At 36.2% G+C, this 16,415-nt stretch overlaps 1 protein-coding gene across 1 annotated transcript; it reads right to left on the bottom strand.

Annotated features, from left to right (window-relative positions):
* Nucleotides 1-2,863: 2,863 nt before the first annotated feature.
* LOC149006177 (ribonuclease TUDOR 1-like) lies at nucleotides 2,864-11,406 on the bottom strand. The gene is made up of 17 exons (XM_089165142.1): nucleotides 11,220-11,406; nucleotides 10,272-10,436; nucleotides 9,273-9,347; nucleotides 9,062-9,175; nucleotides 8,849-8,953; nucleotides 8,040-8,246; nucleotides 7,707-7,922; nucleotides 7,517-7,624; nucleotides 6,938-7,108; nucleotides 6,638-6,835; nucleotides 6,180-6,542; nucleotides 5,836-6,066; nucleotides 5,564-5,752; nucleotides 5,415-5,492; nucleotides 5,137-5,331; nucleotides 3,960-4,337; nucleotides 2,864-3,348 (listed from the first exon to the last, which is right to left on the bottom strand). Exons 2-17 carry the CDS (start codon nucleotides 10,419-10,421, stop codon nucleotides 3,154-3,156), a joined length of 2,973 nt encoding a protein of 990 aa, XP_089021268.1. The 5' UTR covers nucleotides 10,422-10,436; nucleotides 11,220-11,406; the 3' UTR covers nucleotides 2,864-3,153.
* Between the last annotated feature and the right edge of the window lie 5,009 nt (nucleotides 11,407-16,415).

The following is a 16,415-nucleotide window of genomic DNA, read 5'->3' as shown; positions in this document are numbered from 1 at the left end:
TATGTCATTGTTATCAATCGATTGGGATTCTATAATTTAGTTATCAGGAGATGGTCTTTTATTTTTTTTGTATCAAAGAGAGCTTTATTTATTCAAGAAAAAACCACGAGGGATCTTGCATCTAAGAGAATCATAGAGCAGGATCCATGTCAAAAGGTGGGGGGGGGGGTATTGTGGTACATGAACCAATCTTGGGAGAAAGCTGCCGATTTGGCCAACTCATTGGCGGCGAAATTTGCTTCATGATGTACATGTGTGAGCGAACAATCCGAGAAGGCTATCGCTAACTTGAGAATATCGTTGAGCACATGGGAGATTTTCTAGTTGTGACGGGATGCTGGATGTGTAATTGCCTTCACCATCGCTAGGTTATCACTTTCCATGGATGTGGGGAATTTGGAAATCTAGGGCAAGACTGGGTCCATGCCTAATGGCTAGTGCTTCTGTAATAAGAGAATCCTGATCGCCCATTCCTTATCCAAAAGCAAACACCACCTTATGATTAGAGTCACGTATTATACCACCAATCCCATAACGTTTTAGATCGAAAAAGGAAGATCCATCGACATTGAGTTTGATCTGATCTGGCTGTGGAGGTTCCCACCTAATGAACGTGGGCGTCATACAGGAGAGATTTTGTGGGAAGGGAGGGGTGAAGTCCACTATCGCTTATTGTAAGCTTTGCACAGCATCTTGATGTCTAGGGGTTTGGGAAGAGTGTGTGACAAGATTGTAGTATCTCCAAAGCCCAAAGTGCGATGAGGGTGTGTAGGTTTTGTTGTCTATGAGGGGATAATGAGTGCTAGAAAGGGTGACACATGCTTGGAGTTGGGGGCAAAAGGATTGTGAGGGGTCCTACGACTGGAGTTGTAGGGTTTGCCAGAGGTGAAGCGTAAAAGAGCAACTCGTAAAGAGGTGATGCGCCGAGAAAGAAGGGTGACCACAGGAAAGACATTGGGGTTGAACATGACATCCTCTGGCTATCAACAGATCTGCAGTGGGTAATTTTTCGTGTATAGCCGGAGATGTTCTTTTTCAGTTTACCTGATCTGTGCTTTTCATTTAACATTCTATTGTGTCCGCTAAAGTATAGTGTGAATGTGGTCAAACCATAGGAATTCCAAAAGAATTTCATATTATACTGAGTCGGTGTATAGCATGCAATAAGATTGAGCGCTTTCTGCAACTTTTCCCTCATTGTAGAAAGAAATAACTGGAGTTAGCTGGGGGGAAAAAAAGGTATATGTCTTGCCAACACTCCCCCCCAAACCCACCCAAGAGAAAAGCCAAAAATTACAGAAGGAAAAATTGGAAAGATAAAGCAGTTTCCGACCTGAATTGGGTAGCTTCTTTTACTGTTGATAATATTTTAGAGAATTTTGTGTAATCTACTAGCAGGTTTGAGGGGTAAACTTAATTATAGTAATTTGATTTCAACTTACTGCATTGCAAGAAAGAAGTTTGTTAAAGGGATTCCTAGGAGGGATCAGGTTGAACCACATCACAAGTCCTAAAAAGAACTAAAAATAATAGTTCAAAGTGAAAGAACCAAAGACTTTATAATCTTCAGATCTTCAAAGTTTTATTCTTCTACTCCTTGGAAAAGGATAGAGAATTCATGTAGTGATGGGTGATAGAATTTTGAACATAGACAGAAGCAAGGCCTGGTTTAGACAAACCCAATCTGGTCTGTCTTGGTCATCTTAACTTACAACTTAAAAAAATCTGAAGCCAACTCAGTATTGTCCTGGTGGAATTGGATCAACTCAATATTGATTGGGTGGGCTTGGAATACTCTGATTGATCCTCACATTGTATTGCCATTCAAGTTCAGGCTGGCTCTGTTTGTCTAATTCAAGCCTATCTATTGTTGAGTAGTCATTTATCCTTATTACCTTCTTGGCAAGGCAGGGCACGACACCATGGGTTCTGGGAAATGGGGGTTCCATACTAGTTATGAAGAAATATAAACAACTTAGCTCTCTACAATTGACCTGGCCAAGAAGATGAGAAAGATATAACAGGGCTATACAGCTTGATATAGCCAAGAAATTGAGAAAGACATAACAGGAACTACTACATAGCTAGACCATAGAACTACCAGGACCACAAGATGGGATGGTTGGCTGGCCAATGAGAAGTTTTATTTAATTATGTGCATTACACTAAGAACCTGACATGTGGGTAGCATATGAAAGTTCCTTTTCAGTCCTACTGATTCCAGTAATCTGAATTGCTCTATATCAGAGTTGGGGAGGTGAGATCTACTTGTGGGCAAAATTAAAAAACCTACCAGACTTGAAAGGAACTTGCAGAGATATGCCTTAGAGTTTAAATATGGGTGCTTGAGAAGCATTTTATAGCTTCTCTTTGTCATTGCTACTTGTCTACCTAAAGTGTGCTTGTGATATGCTGATTTCAAGCTGAATTCTATTGAATTCTTGAAACGAGTAATGTTAGAAAGGAGACTAGTGCCACATTACAACATGAAAATACACTTTAAGATCCCCATCATTTGATGAGACATCACCATACATAAAGTAGTATCTATTCTTGTCACACTTTAACGAGTGCCCAACACAACACTTGAAATCAGAACCAGGACACCCGGGATCCCCACCTCAGGGAGAATATCTAAAAAAACCCAATCCTGAGTTGGCAGGAGATCTGAAAATCCCTTAGAAAGGGATACCCACGGCGATTTCCATTCAGGAGTGCTAACAGCCAATCCAAGCTAAGTAGGCTTCAGAACAACAGACGCATAACACATGTATTACATGTTTCACAAGAAAAGTAGGATTCGGATTCCTGTTCATGTAACTTCTAAGTGCATGAATAAAGGATGGATGGATGGATGGATAGATATCAAAACGTGAAAATCCCCTGAAGCTCTTTCAAAAGAAGAAAGATAAGCCGGTGTTCACCTTATTAGTATTGGGGGCAAGAAAAATTGGGATTGTTCCTCACCTCAAGTAAACAGAAAAAAGAAGCCGAAGAACAAATATAGTTGAAAGGCAAGAAGGTGAAAAGAAAACAAAAAACACCTAAGATGGCTCTCCCGGAAGTCAGTCTACTATCCTCTGCTACACAATTAAACCGTATGACAGCACCAATAGATAGACCCACCACTTTATGCAAGTGGAGTTGTTGTATTTATCGGCGACCCGCTGCTTTCTTAACAGGAGTTGGTGCTGCAGAATCCTCATCATCTGACTGGATATCTCCGTACTGCCACATCTTCAGCCTCTCACGCTTAGCCGTTGCCTGGAACTCTTCCAAATTGTCCAAGGCCTGCTGCCTTTCTCTAGTATCCCATCTCTTCCTCCTTTCCAATCTTGCAAGTCCTTCCTGAAGATATGCAAAATTATTTTAAAACCAAAAAAAGAAGTGAGGGCTCAGGTGAATGTAACCAAATAATCTAGATCAAGAAAAAAAATATCCATACTATTTGAATCAACAAAAAAAAAAAAAAAAGTGTTAAGACTTCTAATAATTGATTAAGTAGAGTGAAGAGAAAAACAACCCAAAAAAAAACACACACACACACTTACACAAATAAATCTAATGCTTAAAAAGCTCTCAGATACAGATATTTAGAAATCACAGAACTTTGTAGACTCAGAAAATAATTAGATTCGAGATGAGTAGAGCTCTTTTTGCTCTTCACAAATAATTTGAGGTTTGAGATGCGTATAAACCACATTCTAAAATTGATTATCAATCAACCAATTCCTTGGTTAACTCAGGCAGATCATACAAATCTAATTCTTGCATGCTAAATAGAGTTATATATGAGAAAAATCAAATAAACCAAGCAAAAATCCTTGCAGTGTGTTTATCTAAGAAAGGCACTTGAAAAAGCAACATACTTAGGAGTGGAAGAAACTGAATATGAAACCAACCTTAATAATAGAACAACAAACATGATGATAATAAAAAATTGAAGTCACCAAACAAACCTGTAGCATGGAAGCATTTATACTTAAACTAGTTTCAACATCCACCAGAGTTACATAAAGAATTGTCCCTGTCCCCTGTCCTTTCACTTTTCCTCCTGAGGTATCCCTCTCCTCAACCTTCGCCCCAAGCTCTTTGGAATTGTCTAGAATGCGTTGGCTAAGATACTCAGCTGCTTCTTGTCCAAAATCCTCCTCCAAGCTTGGTACCTTAATATATGCAAGGCTGCATAACTGAGCAAGACCAGGTCCAGAGGACACAGAAGGATCAAGAGGGCGTAAGCGACTGTATGGAATTTCTTCTTGGTTCCCATAGTCAATGTAGAAGACTTCAAACAGGTCTTTTTGGGATTCAACAGCTCCTCGTGGTGCATTTACAATCTGGAAACATCAAGGAAAAGTTTTCTCACCAGAATACCTTATGATTGTAACATTATCAAAAATATAAAGAAAGATGCTTAATACAACAAATTATAAACTATATATGTCCTACTGTGATCATGGTGATATGATCTTCAAGTTGTTGTACGAAAGTAGAATTGTACAACAATTTTCACAGCCATACTGAAGAGATATTATTAAATTTCAATATGATAATTTTCTAATAAAGTTGCAATTAAATAAGTATATTATTTTTCTTGTCAGTAATTAAGAAATTAGAACCAAAACGAGGATCAAAATGCAACAATAAGTTTGAATTTCGGCCATGTGCTGTGGTGGATAATGGGGGACTAACAAATGAAAATAGCACATAAGGCGATGTCTGCCATTAATATAGAAACGCTTGCCTGCACATAAATAAGTATTTCTTGATGACAGAACGTTAAATAATAAGTGAGACCTTTCTCATGGAAAATTATCTAAACCCAGCAGGAAGAATCATTACACTCTGCCACTACAACCACCAGGATTCCAAAAGATATCAACATAGATCAAAGAAAAAAGAAGAAGCAACAACCTATAACTTATCACTGGAATCTGCAGTTGCCCCATTCATCTAATAAAATGCATGTGGTTAGAGATTACAATAAACAAGGAAAGGTTCAGTTACCTTTTCGGAATCACTATAGGCAACAAAGAAATATTCGAAAAGCAGCTTCGATAAAATTAGTCTCAATGCTAGCATAAGTATGATATTAGCAATTGCATTGGATCAGAATCAAGAGTTTGTAGCTCTCACCATTGCTCGGTTCCAAGAATTGTCCATTGTAAACTGAGCAAGGACAATTTCTCCCTTTTTTGGATTGAAAGCACCAATAACAGGAGCCTCTTGAATATTCAATGAAGCAAGTTGCTGCTGGATAAATGCCACTTTCTGATCTTCAACCACTTGGACATAGAACCTACCACCACCCAGAACTTCGGTAACCTTCACCTGGAGGAAATATCAGGAAGGTATGTTATTCACTTGAAAACATATGAAAATGGTGCCAAATACAAAGTGTCATCACCAGTTACCTTGAGTACTTCTTTCTGTTTGCTTTCTGCAGTTGCGCCATTAGCAACTTCTTGTCCTTCAACATAATTCTCCCATATCTGTAATAAAGCATCCATAAGCTATCTCATAGGAGCAACAAATCATAACTAAAAATATTTCTGCTGCTCACTTTCAATTTCTGTTGTTTTGCAGACTGCTGAGCCTGCTCAAGAAGGTGAATATCTGGAATCCGATCAGAGCCGAAGGCAGTTTGGAGCCTTGCAAGACCGGCTTCTAGAAGTGGCACAGCCATATTGGTCTTTGATTCCCACAAGGATCCTAAGAAAGTTCCAGTTCTATCTGCTGTTTCTACTTCAATCTGGCATTAACAGAAGAAGAAAAAAAAGTAAATAATAAATCCAGAAAATCAAATAAAATCCTTTAAATGGGGAATTCCAGTACCTCAACATCTCTTTGCAGTATTTTTCTTCTCATTAGGGCAAGTGCTTCATCTGAGTATGGCTCATCTCTACCTGGGCATCTAACACCAGAGAATGAGAAGGCAATGCTGCAAGTTTCCTTGGGAATTAGCAATTTAAATCGATGACCACTGAGGACATATTCCACAACAGCAGGGAGCCTTCTGCTACGTTGCAAAAATGGCAAGAAATCTTTGGCTTTCTTCACAGATGCCTGAGATGGAAATTTAAATGGAAAGAAATTGTGAATCGCATAGCAACCACCTCAGTGCTTAACAGTTAATTAAGAATGGAATAAAAGAAACATAAAATTAGTTCTAGTCTAACCATCGTAAGGTCTGTTATGTGCATCACAGGAGGATCCCTGGCAGAATGGATCCCTTTCTTCCCAGCCATTGCCCGTGCTTCAGCAGCAAGGAGGGCATCATAGTAGTTTGACCTTTCATCAAAATCTCGGTGTCTAATAACGGTTGCAAAGCCCCGAGCAACAACCAATTCAGCGACATTTATCCCTGATGTCTGACTTCCTGCTGAAGAGGGAGCAGATACTGTGTCATCACCATCAACCTTGGAGGAGGACACCAAGAAGACTGATCCAAAGTCCATTACTCTAGAATCAGCTGCCCCAGCTGTTGACAAGGATCCATCAGCCATGCCAACCTTTCTGGAATATTCCATTGAAACATTAACCTGAGAGTAGGCAAGCAAAGAATGTCTGATAAACCACCAAAATCATTTTTTTAGATTATTAAATGAGAATCAGTTGCAATGAACTGGATATGTACCTGACGACCAATAAGACGTGTGCGCAGGAATTCCCTTGCTTCTCTGGCATAGGACGCAGGTTTTTCATCCCTACGAGGATTTCCTATTTTGGGAGACCTGATACTTGAAAGATTGACTCGTCGCTCTGCTAATGGGCTACCAAAAGGGACAGCATCATCAGCAACAATAATGCAGTCACCACTGACAACCTCCACCACCTAGAAAGTTTAATGGGAAAAGGTCAGATGGTCGAAATAAAAGAGGCGGTCACTTCCAAGAGTCTGGACTAATCAGAAGGCATTGGTTGGAAATCCATTTACTTTCCCAGTAAAATTCTGATCATGAATAGCTTTAGAATTTGAAGCTGGAGGTACGAAGTTTGTCCAGATTCTCAAACGGTCCTTCTTTGCTACCAGTTCAGCAGATTTCAGCCGTCGTTTAACATCTTCCTCCAACATATTGGCACTCCACTCCACATATTTAGCCAAGGCCTTTTTTCATATAAGACAGTCAGTAGGCTACAGATAATGAGCAGCATGAAAAGATTTTCATAGTGGCAAGGGCCAAGATGAAAATAAATCATAAGTTGAGTAGAAAGTAAAACAAAGGCTACAAAGATTACAAGGACTATAGAAACATGAGATTCAAGAGATTTAAGAAACCCAATTCATATTGTCTATCTAGGGGGAAGAATATTCTAATTCATACTAAAGCATGCAACATATTCTGATTCCAACAATTTCAGTGATCAGTAGGCTTCAAATTCATTGCTTATTTGCAAGCTCAATACATTGAAACAGGCTCACAGCTTATATCTTCCAATTACAGTAATACCAACCAAATATAGCCATAAAAATAAATTGTACAAATATGATGCATTGTGTAAAAAAATTACGTACATTTTCTACAAGCTCCAAAGCTAGATCCTTTGCTGAATCACCATCAGGATAATATACCGATCCAATAAGGTTGCTGAATTTGTCTGCACCTTCAAGAACAACACGGACCTGGCAGATCACACATGAAACTGGTAATGTTGACAGCTTCAGTGATGCACAATATATGATAGAAATAAATAAACCCACTTGCCTCTCTATTTAAAACACGAATCTCTGTAAAGTGTTTAGCTTCCCTTCCAAATGGATCTGGAGAAACTTCATTAGATGATGCCGCAGAGGCCACAAGCCTCTGAGCTGACGTTAGTGGTTGTTGAGGTTGAGCAGAACCCTCACCATTTGTTTCATCAGGCGTTACTTCAGAGTCTACAACTGTATCAACCACGGCTCTTCTTCCCATTGATGGAGACTAATTCCGTGATAAAGGGTAAGTGTAAGCATTAAGTGGAAAACCAGGAATGAGGAAAGAACAAATATAAAGCACTGGGTACACTAAAAGGACATTGATCATATAATGATATCTAACCTGTATTCCGGCAACAAAAACTTGTACAAACTGGAAATCTGGCAGCAAATAGACACGGATAGTACTTCCATCACGAACCTGCTCAACAATCCCTTGCATTGGCCTTCCCTTATTGGCCTCCAAGAGTCCCCTTGCATTTAAATTACTGGGATCTCCAATTGCAGATGGAGGCAAGTTCCGGATGGATGCCTCCGATGCACCAGGGACCTGCTATAAGTGTAAAACAGAAGTCACCCAAAATGCATTACACCAGCTACACATGTCAACTGTTCCCACGAGCCTGGAGAAATCAAGTCTAAGCTATCAAGGGATAATGCCACTGGGATCTGAAATGTCATTCAGAGTCTCAGATAGCTTAATTCCTTCACCACTCGTTTTCTTCAAAAGAAGAAGAAGAAGAAGGGGGGAAAAAACCATGCTTCCTATCTAATCCCTATAGGGAAGGTCTTGCCAATGCTGTTACTACATGCCAAAATATCCACAACCAAAAGAAGCAAAAACCTTAATGGATATCCAGTTTGACAGTAATCTGATACAGAATACAAAAGACAGGAAAGTAAGTAAAATTCACCCAAAATAATGAGCATATCAGATAACAGCACTAAAGACAGCAGAGAGACACCAACACACACCATAATATCAGAAAAGGAATTGCTCATCCCCGACCAAATCAATCATATGAACCTTGTTTTTCCCAATAAACACGTACCATTTCACCACACACACCAAAAAAAAAAAGAGAGGCCAAAAGGAGAGAAAAAATCGATGGAACTGTTATACAGCTTAAAGGAGAAAGGAGGAAGACTAGCCTTGCTCCAACGGCCTAAACCTTGCTGCTTTGCTTGCTCTTCAAGATGCTGCAGTTCAGCCAGGAATGGACTCGCCTCTCCTTTCTGTTGGCCTTGCTCTCTAACCTGCATAGACAAAAAAGCAAAGAGAAGCCAGGTGCAATATAAGGTGATCTGAAAAGTAAAACTGACGGCTGCATATCCAAAATGTGTACCGGGGGAAAAAGAAACAACCTTTGCCCAGCCTTCTGAAACAACTAGCAATGCAACATTTTTATCACCAAGGAAAACAGATCCAAATTCTCGTCCTATTGATGGAACTGTGTAGTCCACCTTGAATGTGACATCCTGCAGTAATCAAGTCACGGACATCAAAATAAGACAAGGCATGTTCTTTTTCATAGTAAAATCACCAAATAAAGAATGAGAGCTACAGCAGGAGCACCTTTCCTATGCAGAGCTTCCTCAAATATTCCCTGCTATCCCATGCAAAGGGCTCGTCAACACCATTTCTACGAGCCTACAATATTAATATATATTTGACAACAACAAATAATCAACATCAGAAATGAGTGCCAAAGATCAATCAAGAAAATTTTACGTGAAAAAAATGACATTCTTGACACATGCAGAATATTATGTCTTATTCCTGCCTCCTGAATAGGCTATTGATATATCAAACCATGCCTCAACAAAAATCCCATGGACATCTCCTTCAAACAAACATTATGATAGCTCGAGAAGCAAATGCAAAGGTTATCGAAAACCAAGACACTTACCACACAGCTACATGTGCTATGAGTGAGAAACAAATGTGCTGAGGTGCAAAATTGAGAATTTCAGTGAGATTAACAATGTGCACTTCACAATTCAATTTTAGAAAATGCCATTCTTGTCAGAAGAAATCTCAACATAGCCAATGCAACAAACAGTAGTAAGAAAAACTTGAAGCAATACTTGCCAGGAATTATCAGATTCCATCGTGATAGGAATAAAACCAACATTTAAAGTGAGAATTGCATAATACAGGTATTGTGTCATTGTGTTTAATAATCAACAGGTTTCACTGTGAAGTTTGTTAATTGTGGTCTTCTAAAAATGCTTCTTGGAAGGTGAATCATTTGCAACCTAACACACCCTACCTATGAAAAAAAGTGCCGGTGTATAATTTCATTTTCTTAGTAAAGGACTTCTTTCCGTAGAAGACATCCGCACACCGAATCATTGAAGAATTCTCACGGCTACACAAATATACTAGAGTATATAAATTCCTCACTAAAGCCAGTCAGTATTTTCCATCAGAAACTGTATGTTGGTGGACAAGCATATAGAAGCTAAGAATGTTATTAAGAAATCATTTTGTGAATATAATTCACCAAGTAAACAGGTATATTAGGATCAAATGTTCAAATTAGAGGGTGGGAGTTTATGCAGCCAAGCATACCAGCCTTGGAGCAACGATAGAGGATAATGTGACTGTCTTCTCTGGTGGGAACTCTGACTTCGAGCTTCCCATGATCACCAAGCAGTCACCGGAAGGAACGGCCTTCACTTTCCCTCTGAGCCATCCTGTTGCTCCAGCCGCTGAAGCCATATCAACAGCCAACGTCTGCAGAAAATTCATGCCCACATCAATACCATTTTATCAAAAGAATGCAGCAATCATATACGCAAAGTTTGAATCTTCCTCAATTCTTTCACATCCTTCCTTGTTCGAATTTAGTAATTCCTGGCTTTCCAATGCAATCACTGAAGATCTTAAAAGGGGCATTGGAATTTAAATATTTAATGCAAAATAATAGAAGTAGAAGCTTGAAGCATACGACATAACAAATACAGAATTTAAATCCCAATCTGCGGAAGGAGGAGATTTGAGACCATTCAAAATGACACTAATGGGGAACCAAATTAAGTTTTGGGTTGAGGGAAGAGATGCATGCAATAAAAAATGCCTTCACGATTAGACGAACAGCAATCAGAAAGCATGATTATTGAGAAGGCGAAGTTAAAACAATTATATTTAGCGAGGAAAGAGCGATACAGTGATGCATTAAGAAGTAAAAACCGAAAGAGACTGCATGCGATCTGCATGAAATCCTGTAACTACTCCGGTCATGAGGTAACCTTAGATCAGATCAAGCCAAAGGCAGAACCGATACAAAATCGAGATCACTCGGAGCCCAAAAACGAGGACACAGAGATCAATATCCAGCGCGATACCGCAAGAGCAAGAGCAAGAGCAAGAGCAAAAGAAGAAGGAGAAGAAGCAACGATTGACGAATATAATGAGGAGTAAATCACAACATCTGAGCATAAAAATCACATCTTTCCTACATTGACGAAACGGATCTGAAGTTGGATAAAAACAAAAATTATAGATCTGCGAACTTACCAGTTCGATGCGGTCGAGGAGAAATCCCAAGCCTGTTTCGGATCGAACAAAGGAAAATCCAGACGATCCACAAACTCGATCGGTTATTTCTGTCCCTGAGGTGAATCAATCAATCAACAAAATGAAGATCTTTTATACGGTATCCGCAACCAGGGAAACCGTTCGCGGAGTCTGATACGGAGGAGAGGATTTTTAATTAACTTATTAGGTATATATATCATATATATGTTGGAGTTAAAAACAGGAAAAGAAAAGAAAAGAAAATAAAATAAAAGTTAAAAAAAAAAAAAAAAAACTGATTTTAATTAAACCTGATATATTATATATTATATATTATATAGAAGAAAAAAAAAGTCGACGGTGAATGAATTTTATTTTTCTGAAAAAATAGATTTGGTTGAAATCGAAAAATGGTAATTGCCCCTGGCCTGGCGGCTAATTGCTTATCGTATTTTGCCATTTGTGTGAGTGACAGAGTGGACAGAGTCACAGAACAAACAAACGACAGAGATCAGAAATCTATGTGAATACGACCAAATCAGGAAGGTTTTCCGTTTTCCTTCTCCATATGTGGCTTCCCCCCACATATATGAAATGGCTCCGTGGCACGTCATGGTAAAGGAATTAGTATGCTACACTCAACCCCAATTTCTTCCCTTCCTTACCCCATAATTAGTAAGAAAAATAAAATACATACATTTCTTTTTTCTTTTGTTATATGATCGAGCGTGAGATAGTGTTATGTAATACAAGGTGACACTTTCTATGAGGTTTTAAGGAAATTCAACTCTAATCACTTTGAAGTCTTAGTTTTTTACTATTCAAGCTATTTTTGAATTTTTTTAATTAAAAATAAGATAAATATCACTTAACTTCCTTCTTAGCTAGACAAATAGCACTTACACCTCCTCTTAAATTTAACTTTTACAGTTAAATATTTTTCTAAAACTCCAAATTATCTTTAGTTAAAAATATTTTTTATTTTAAACCATAAATTACCGTAATCACCCTACCAGTTAAATACTAAATTACCCTCAATTAAAATAATTATTAAAAATCAAAATACCATAATTAAAATTATCTTTAATTATTAAAAGCCCAACATACCTTCTTCTTTTTTTTATCAAACAATTAAAAAAAACATGTACTACTATCAAGTAAAATAAAAAAATGCAATTAAAAAAAAAAGGATATGTTAATAAAATTAAACACGTACTACCATCAAATAAAATAAAAAAATACAATTAAAAAAAAAAAAGAAGGTATGTTGGGCTTTTACTAATTAAATATAATTTGGGTTTAACTATGGTGTTTTGGTTTTAATAATTATTTTAATTTAGGATAATTTTGTATTTTAACTGTTATGGTGATTAAGGTAATTTAGGGTTTAAAATAAAATAAAAAATTTATTTTTAGTCAATGGTAGTTTGGGGATTTAGAAAAATATTTAACGATAAAAATTAAATTTAATGTATAAAGTTAACAGAGGGGATTTGTTTAATATATTTGCTAGGTAAGAGGGGAGGTAAGTGATATTATTCAACTAAAAAGGGATGTAAGTGCTATTTGTCCAGCTAAGAGGGGAGGTAAGTGATATTTACCCTTAAAAATATACAATGGTAAAATTATCACTATTTTTTTGAGAAAAATTTATATAATTGATCGTATCAAAAAATATTTACTTTAATGAGTTTTAATTTTAAAAATATTTATTAATTATCTATTTTAATACTTTTGCCTCCCTTATAATTGAATTTTTCATCTTAACCATGCATAATATCCTTTTAGAATTCTTTTGTACAAATACATAAGATTCACTTATGACTTGTTTGGTTACATGAATCCATAGATTTGAAATCTCTCTATTCACAAATGGGAGATTTATACCTATTTTGTTATGTGAATATTTAGATTCATGAAATTTAGAGATTCATCTTTTTAATGGCGTGTTTGATTACATGAGTCTGGAGATTTCAAATATCTAGAGATTTCAAATCTATGGAGTTATAATTTATAAAATTAGATGTTTGGTTGTGGAATGAAATCTGTGGATTCATCCTATTAAACTATTTGATCGACATGATTTTTGTGAATGTGCAAATGTATAGCTTTTTTGAAATCTCTGGATTTCACCCCTTACCCATAAATCTATAGATTCACGTTTTTAGTGTAAAAAGGTGAATATCTAGATTTCATGAATGTAGAGATTTTTACAACCAAACGGTTATAATTCTTAAATTCATGAATCCAGAGATTTGAAATCTCTGCATTCATGTAACCAAATAGGCCCTAAACTAAAAATGTGAATCTTTAGATTTATGAATATGAGATGAAATAGATTTCATAGCTATTATAAAACATTAAAAAAATTTGAACCATGAATCCATAAATATTTTTTGATGTTAAAACTAAAAATTTAATTCCAAAGATTCAGGCTAACCAACAGTTAATTTCATGAACCATGAATCCATAGATTCTAAATCTGTATATTTTTTAAATCTTCAGATTCAAACAACCAAACAGACCCTTATGGTTTTGGTTCAATTTTATAGATAAACGATTTCATTCGTTCAAAAGAACAAGATGTTGTTGGGCAAAAAAAAAAAAAAAATAACACTAGATTTTTTTATTTTTGTTGGTAGGAATGTTCACACTAGATTGAGGGCTGCATAAATCTCAAACAAATATTAATAGTTTATGGTGAGAAATCATAAACAACCCCTTAAGTTTGTTTATCAATTTATATTTACGTCGCTTTAGTTTAATAAGAAATAGAGCTTGTAAATCATATCTAACACATGTATTTACATTTATATATCAATAATCACTAAATTTATTTATTTATTATTATTTTTTTAACTAGAAGAGTTTATATATAGGGTGGGGGAATATTACTAATATAGGTGCGAACTCAGGACCTCCCGTGAGAAGTTGGGCTTTTAACCGCTCTACCAATCCACCATTGGCAATTTAAATTATTTTTGATATAGAAGTGAATTTACTAATTTATGAATGAATGAGGTTTAAAAATTAAAGTTTAAAATTATAAAATATAATTTATTTTATTTTAAATTAATATTAAAGACTAGTCCTATAAAAAACTGCCTTGGACATTTGGTATTTTGTGGGGAAAAAAATCGTACGAGCAAATTAGTTGGTTAGGAGTTGAGAAAATTGGCAATAATTGCTTGCCGACGTTCAATCTAATGAATAGAATTTTGGTTATCACAGACATTTGATATCTATTCCCAATACACTATTTATTTATTTTTTTGATAAAAAATATGGATATTTTCGGCGTGGGTTGGGAAATCCGTCCGATTTGTATAAGCAGGACAATAAACTGTGGGCTTTAACTCAAAAAAAAAAAATAATAATAATAATAATAATAATATTTAGAAGATCACGAAAAGGCAAAAGGAGAAATAGTTAGTTTCTATGCAATTACACGTATGATTTAGACATGAAATTTGCAAAACTCTTCTATCCTTCAAAAATTATGAATGGGTCCCAAAAATCAACATCATCAATTAACTATAACCATTTGTATTTATAATAATAATAACTATAACCATTTGCCAAAGGTAGTATGTTAAAGCGGTTAAAGATCCAACTTCCCTAGGGGAGGTCTAGGGTTTACACTGACTCGGCGGCATTAATATAAAAAAGCATCACTTGAGGATGTAAATCGTGGTGCGCGCAAGCTGGCCCGGATGAATCTCATATCAAAAAAATAAAATAAAATAAAAATAATAATAATAACACTACCAAGAAATCTTGTCCCAACTAAATGGGGTTGTCACTTCTCTTAGAATTATCTTAGGTTTGCCTTTACTTCTTCTAATTCCTTCAATCTAGGTTATCATTTTGTTCTATAGGGAGAACATGGTTGTGTTACCTCAAATGACTTTTTCGCAATTTATCGCTTATTATAATTATTACCAAACTAGCTCTAATATGATCATTCCTTATTTTATTCTTTTTTAGTTTTACCACATATCCATTTTAGTATTATCCGGTCCTAAAAATTTTTGGTTTGAGACTAAAAAAAATGAAATAAATTGATCACCCTGAACGCACCTCTCTACTTCATCCACTCCATTTAATTATTTGAAAAATATCATCTTCTAGATCACCTTTTCTATTTATCATTGAACCAACATACCTAAAACAATCCCTTTAAGGGGATCTCCTCATTATCAAGTTTTATCGCCTCATCGTCCGCTTCTCTGCAAAGCGTAAAGGTATTCATATTACAAATCTTATTAGAACTGCCCGTTTTTTATCAGAAGCTTGTGATTTAGTTTTTGATGCAGCAAGTAGGGGAAAACAATTCTTAATAGTTGGTACAAAAAAAAAAAGCAGCGGATTTAGTAGCATCGGCCGCAATAAGGGCTCGGTGTCATTATGTTAATAAAAAATGGCTCGGTGGTATGTCAACAAACTGGTCCACTACAGAAACGAGACTTCATAAGTTCAGAGACTTGAGAGCGGAACAAAGGGCGGGAAGACTCAACCGTCTTCCGAAAAGAGATGCAGCAATGTTGAAAAGACAGCTATCTCACTTGCAAGCATATTTGGGTGGAATCCAATATATGATGGGGTTGCCCGATATTGTAATCATCGTTGATCAGCAAGAAGAATATACGGCTCTTCGAGAATGTGTCACTTTGGGAATTCCAACGATTTGTTTAATCGATACTAATTGTGACCCGGATCTCGCAGATATTTCAATTCCAGCGAATGATGATGCTATCGCTTCAATCCGACTAATTCTTAACAAATTACTATCCGCAATTTGTGAGGGCCGTTCTAGCTATATAAGAAATCATTGATTAATAATAAGATAAATCAATTACTTCGGGAACTCCATAGATTTATGGAATTGGTTACTATTCCGGAATCGTTAATTGCTATTTGTGTTTCTTTTATCAACACGATCTCATTAGCAAAAAACATACACCAAGCTAAGAACCTTATCTTGAATGTTTTTAGTTAATTCATCAATTATAAATGCAAATAAATATAGGTTTAAAGTTGATATTTGGTGTAATCCAACTGCAATTAGCAATTCACTACTGTGTCCCCCCACTGTTCTTACATTTATCATTGAACCACCAATAATTATGTCCATATATTTACTTGTAAATTTTTTTTTTTTAAGTACTTGTCAAATCAACGCTCTGAAGACTTTAT

This window comes from Hakea prostrata, chromosome 8, assembly GCF_041222555.1.
Source record: "Hakea prostrata isolate BN-2017 chromosome 8, UWA_Hpros_2, whole genome shotgun sequence".
Taxonomy (NCBI): domain Eukaryota; kingdom Viridiplantae; phylum Streptophyta; class Magnoliopsida; order Proteales; family Proteaceae; genus Hakea; species Hakea prostrata.
Note: the sequence above shows the minus strand (reverse complement) of the source record. Positions and strands in the feature narration are given on the sequence as shown.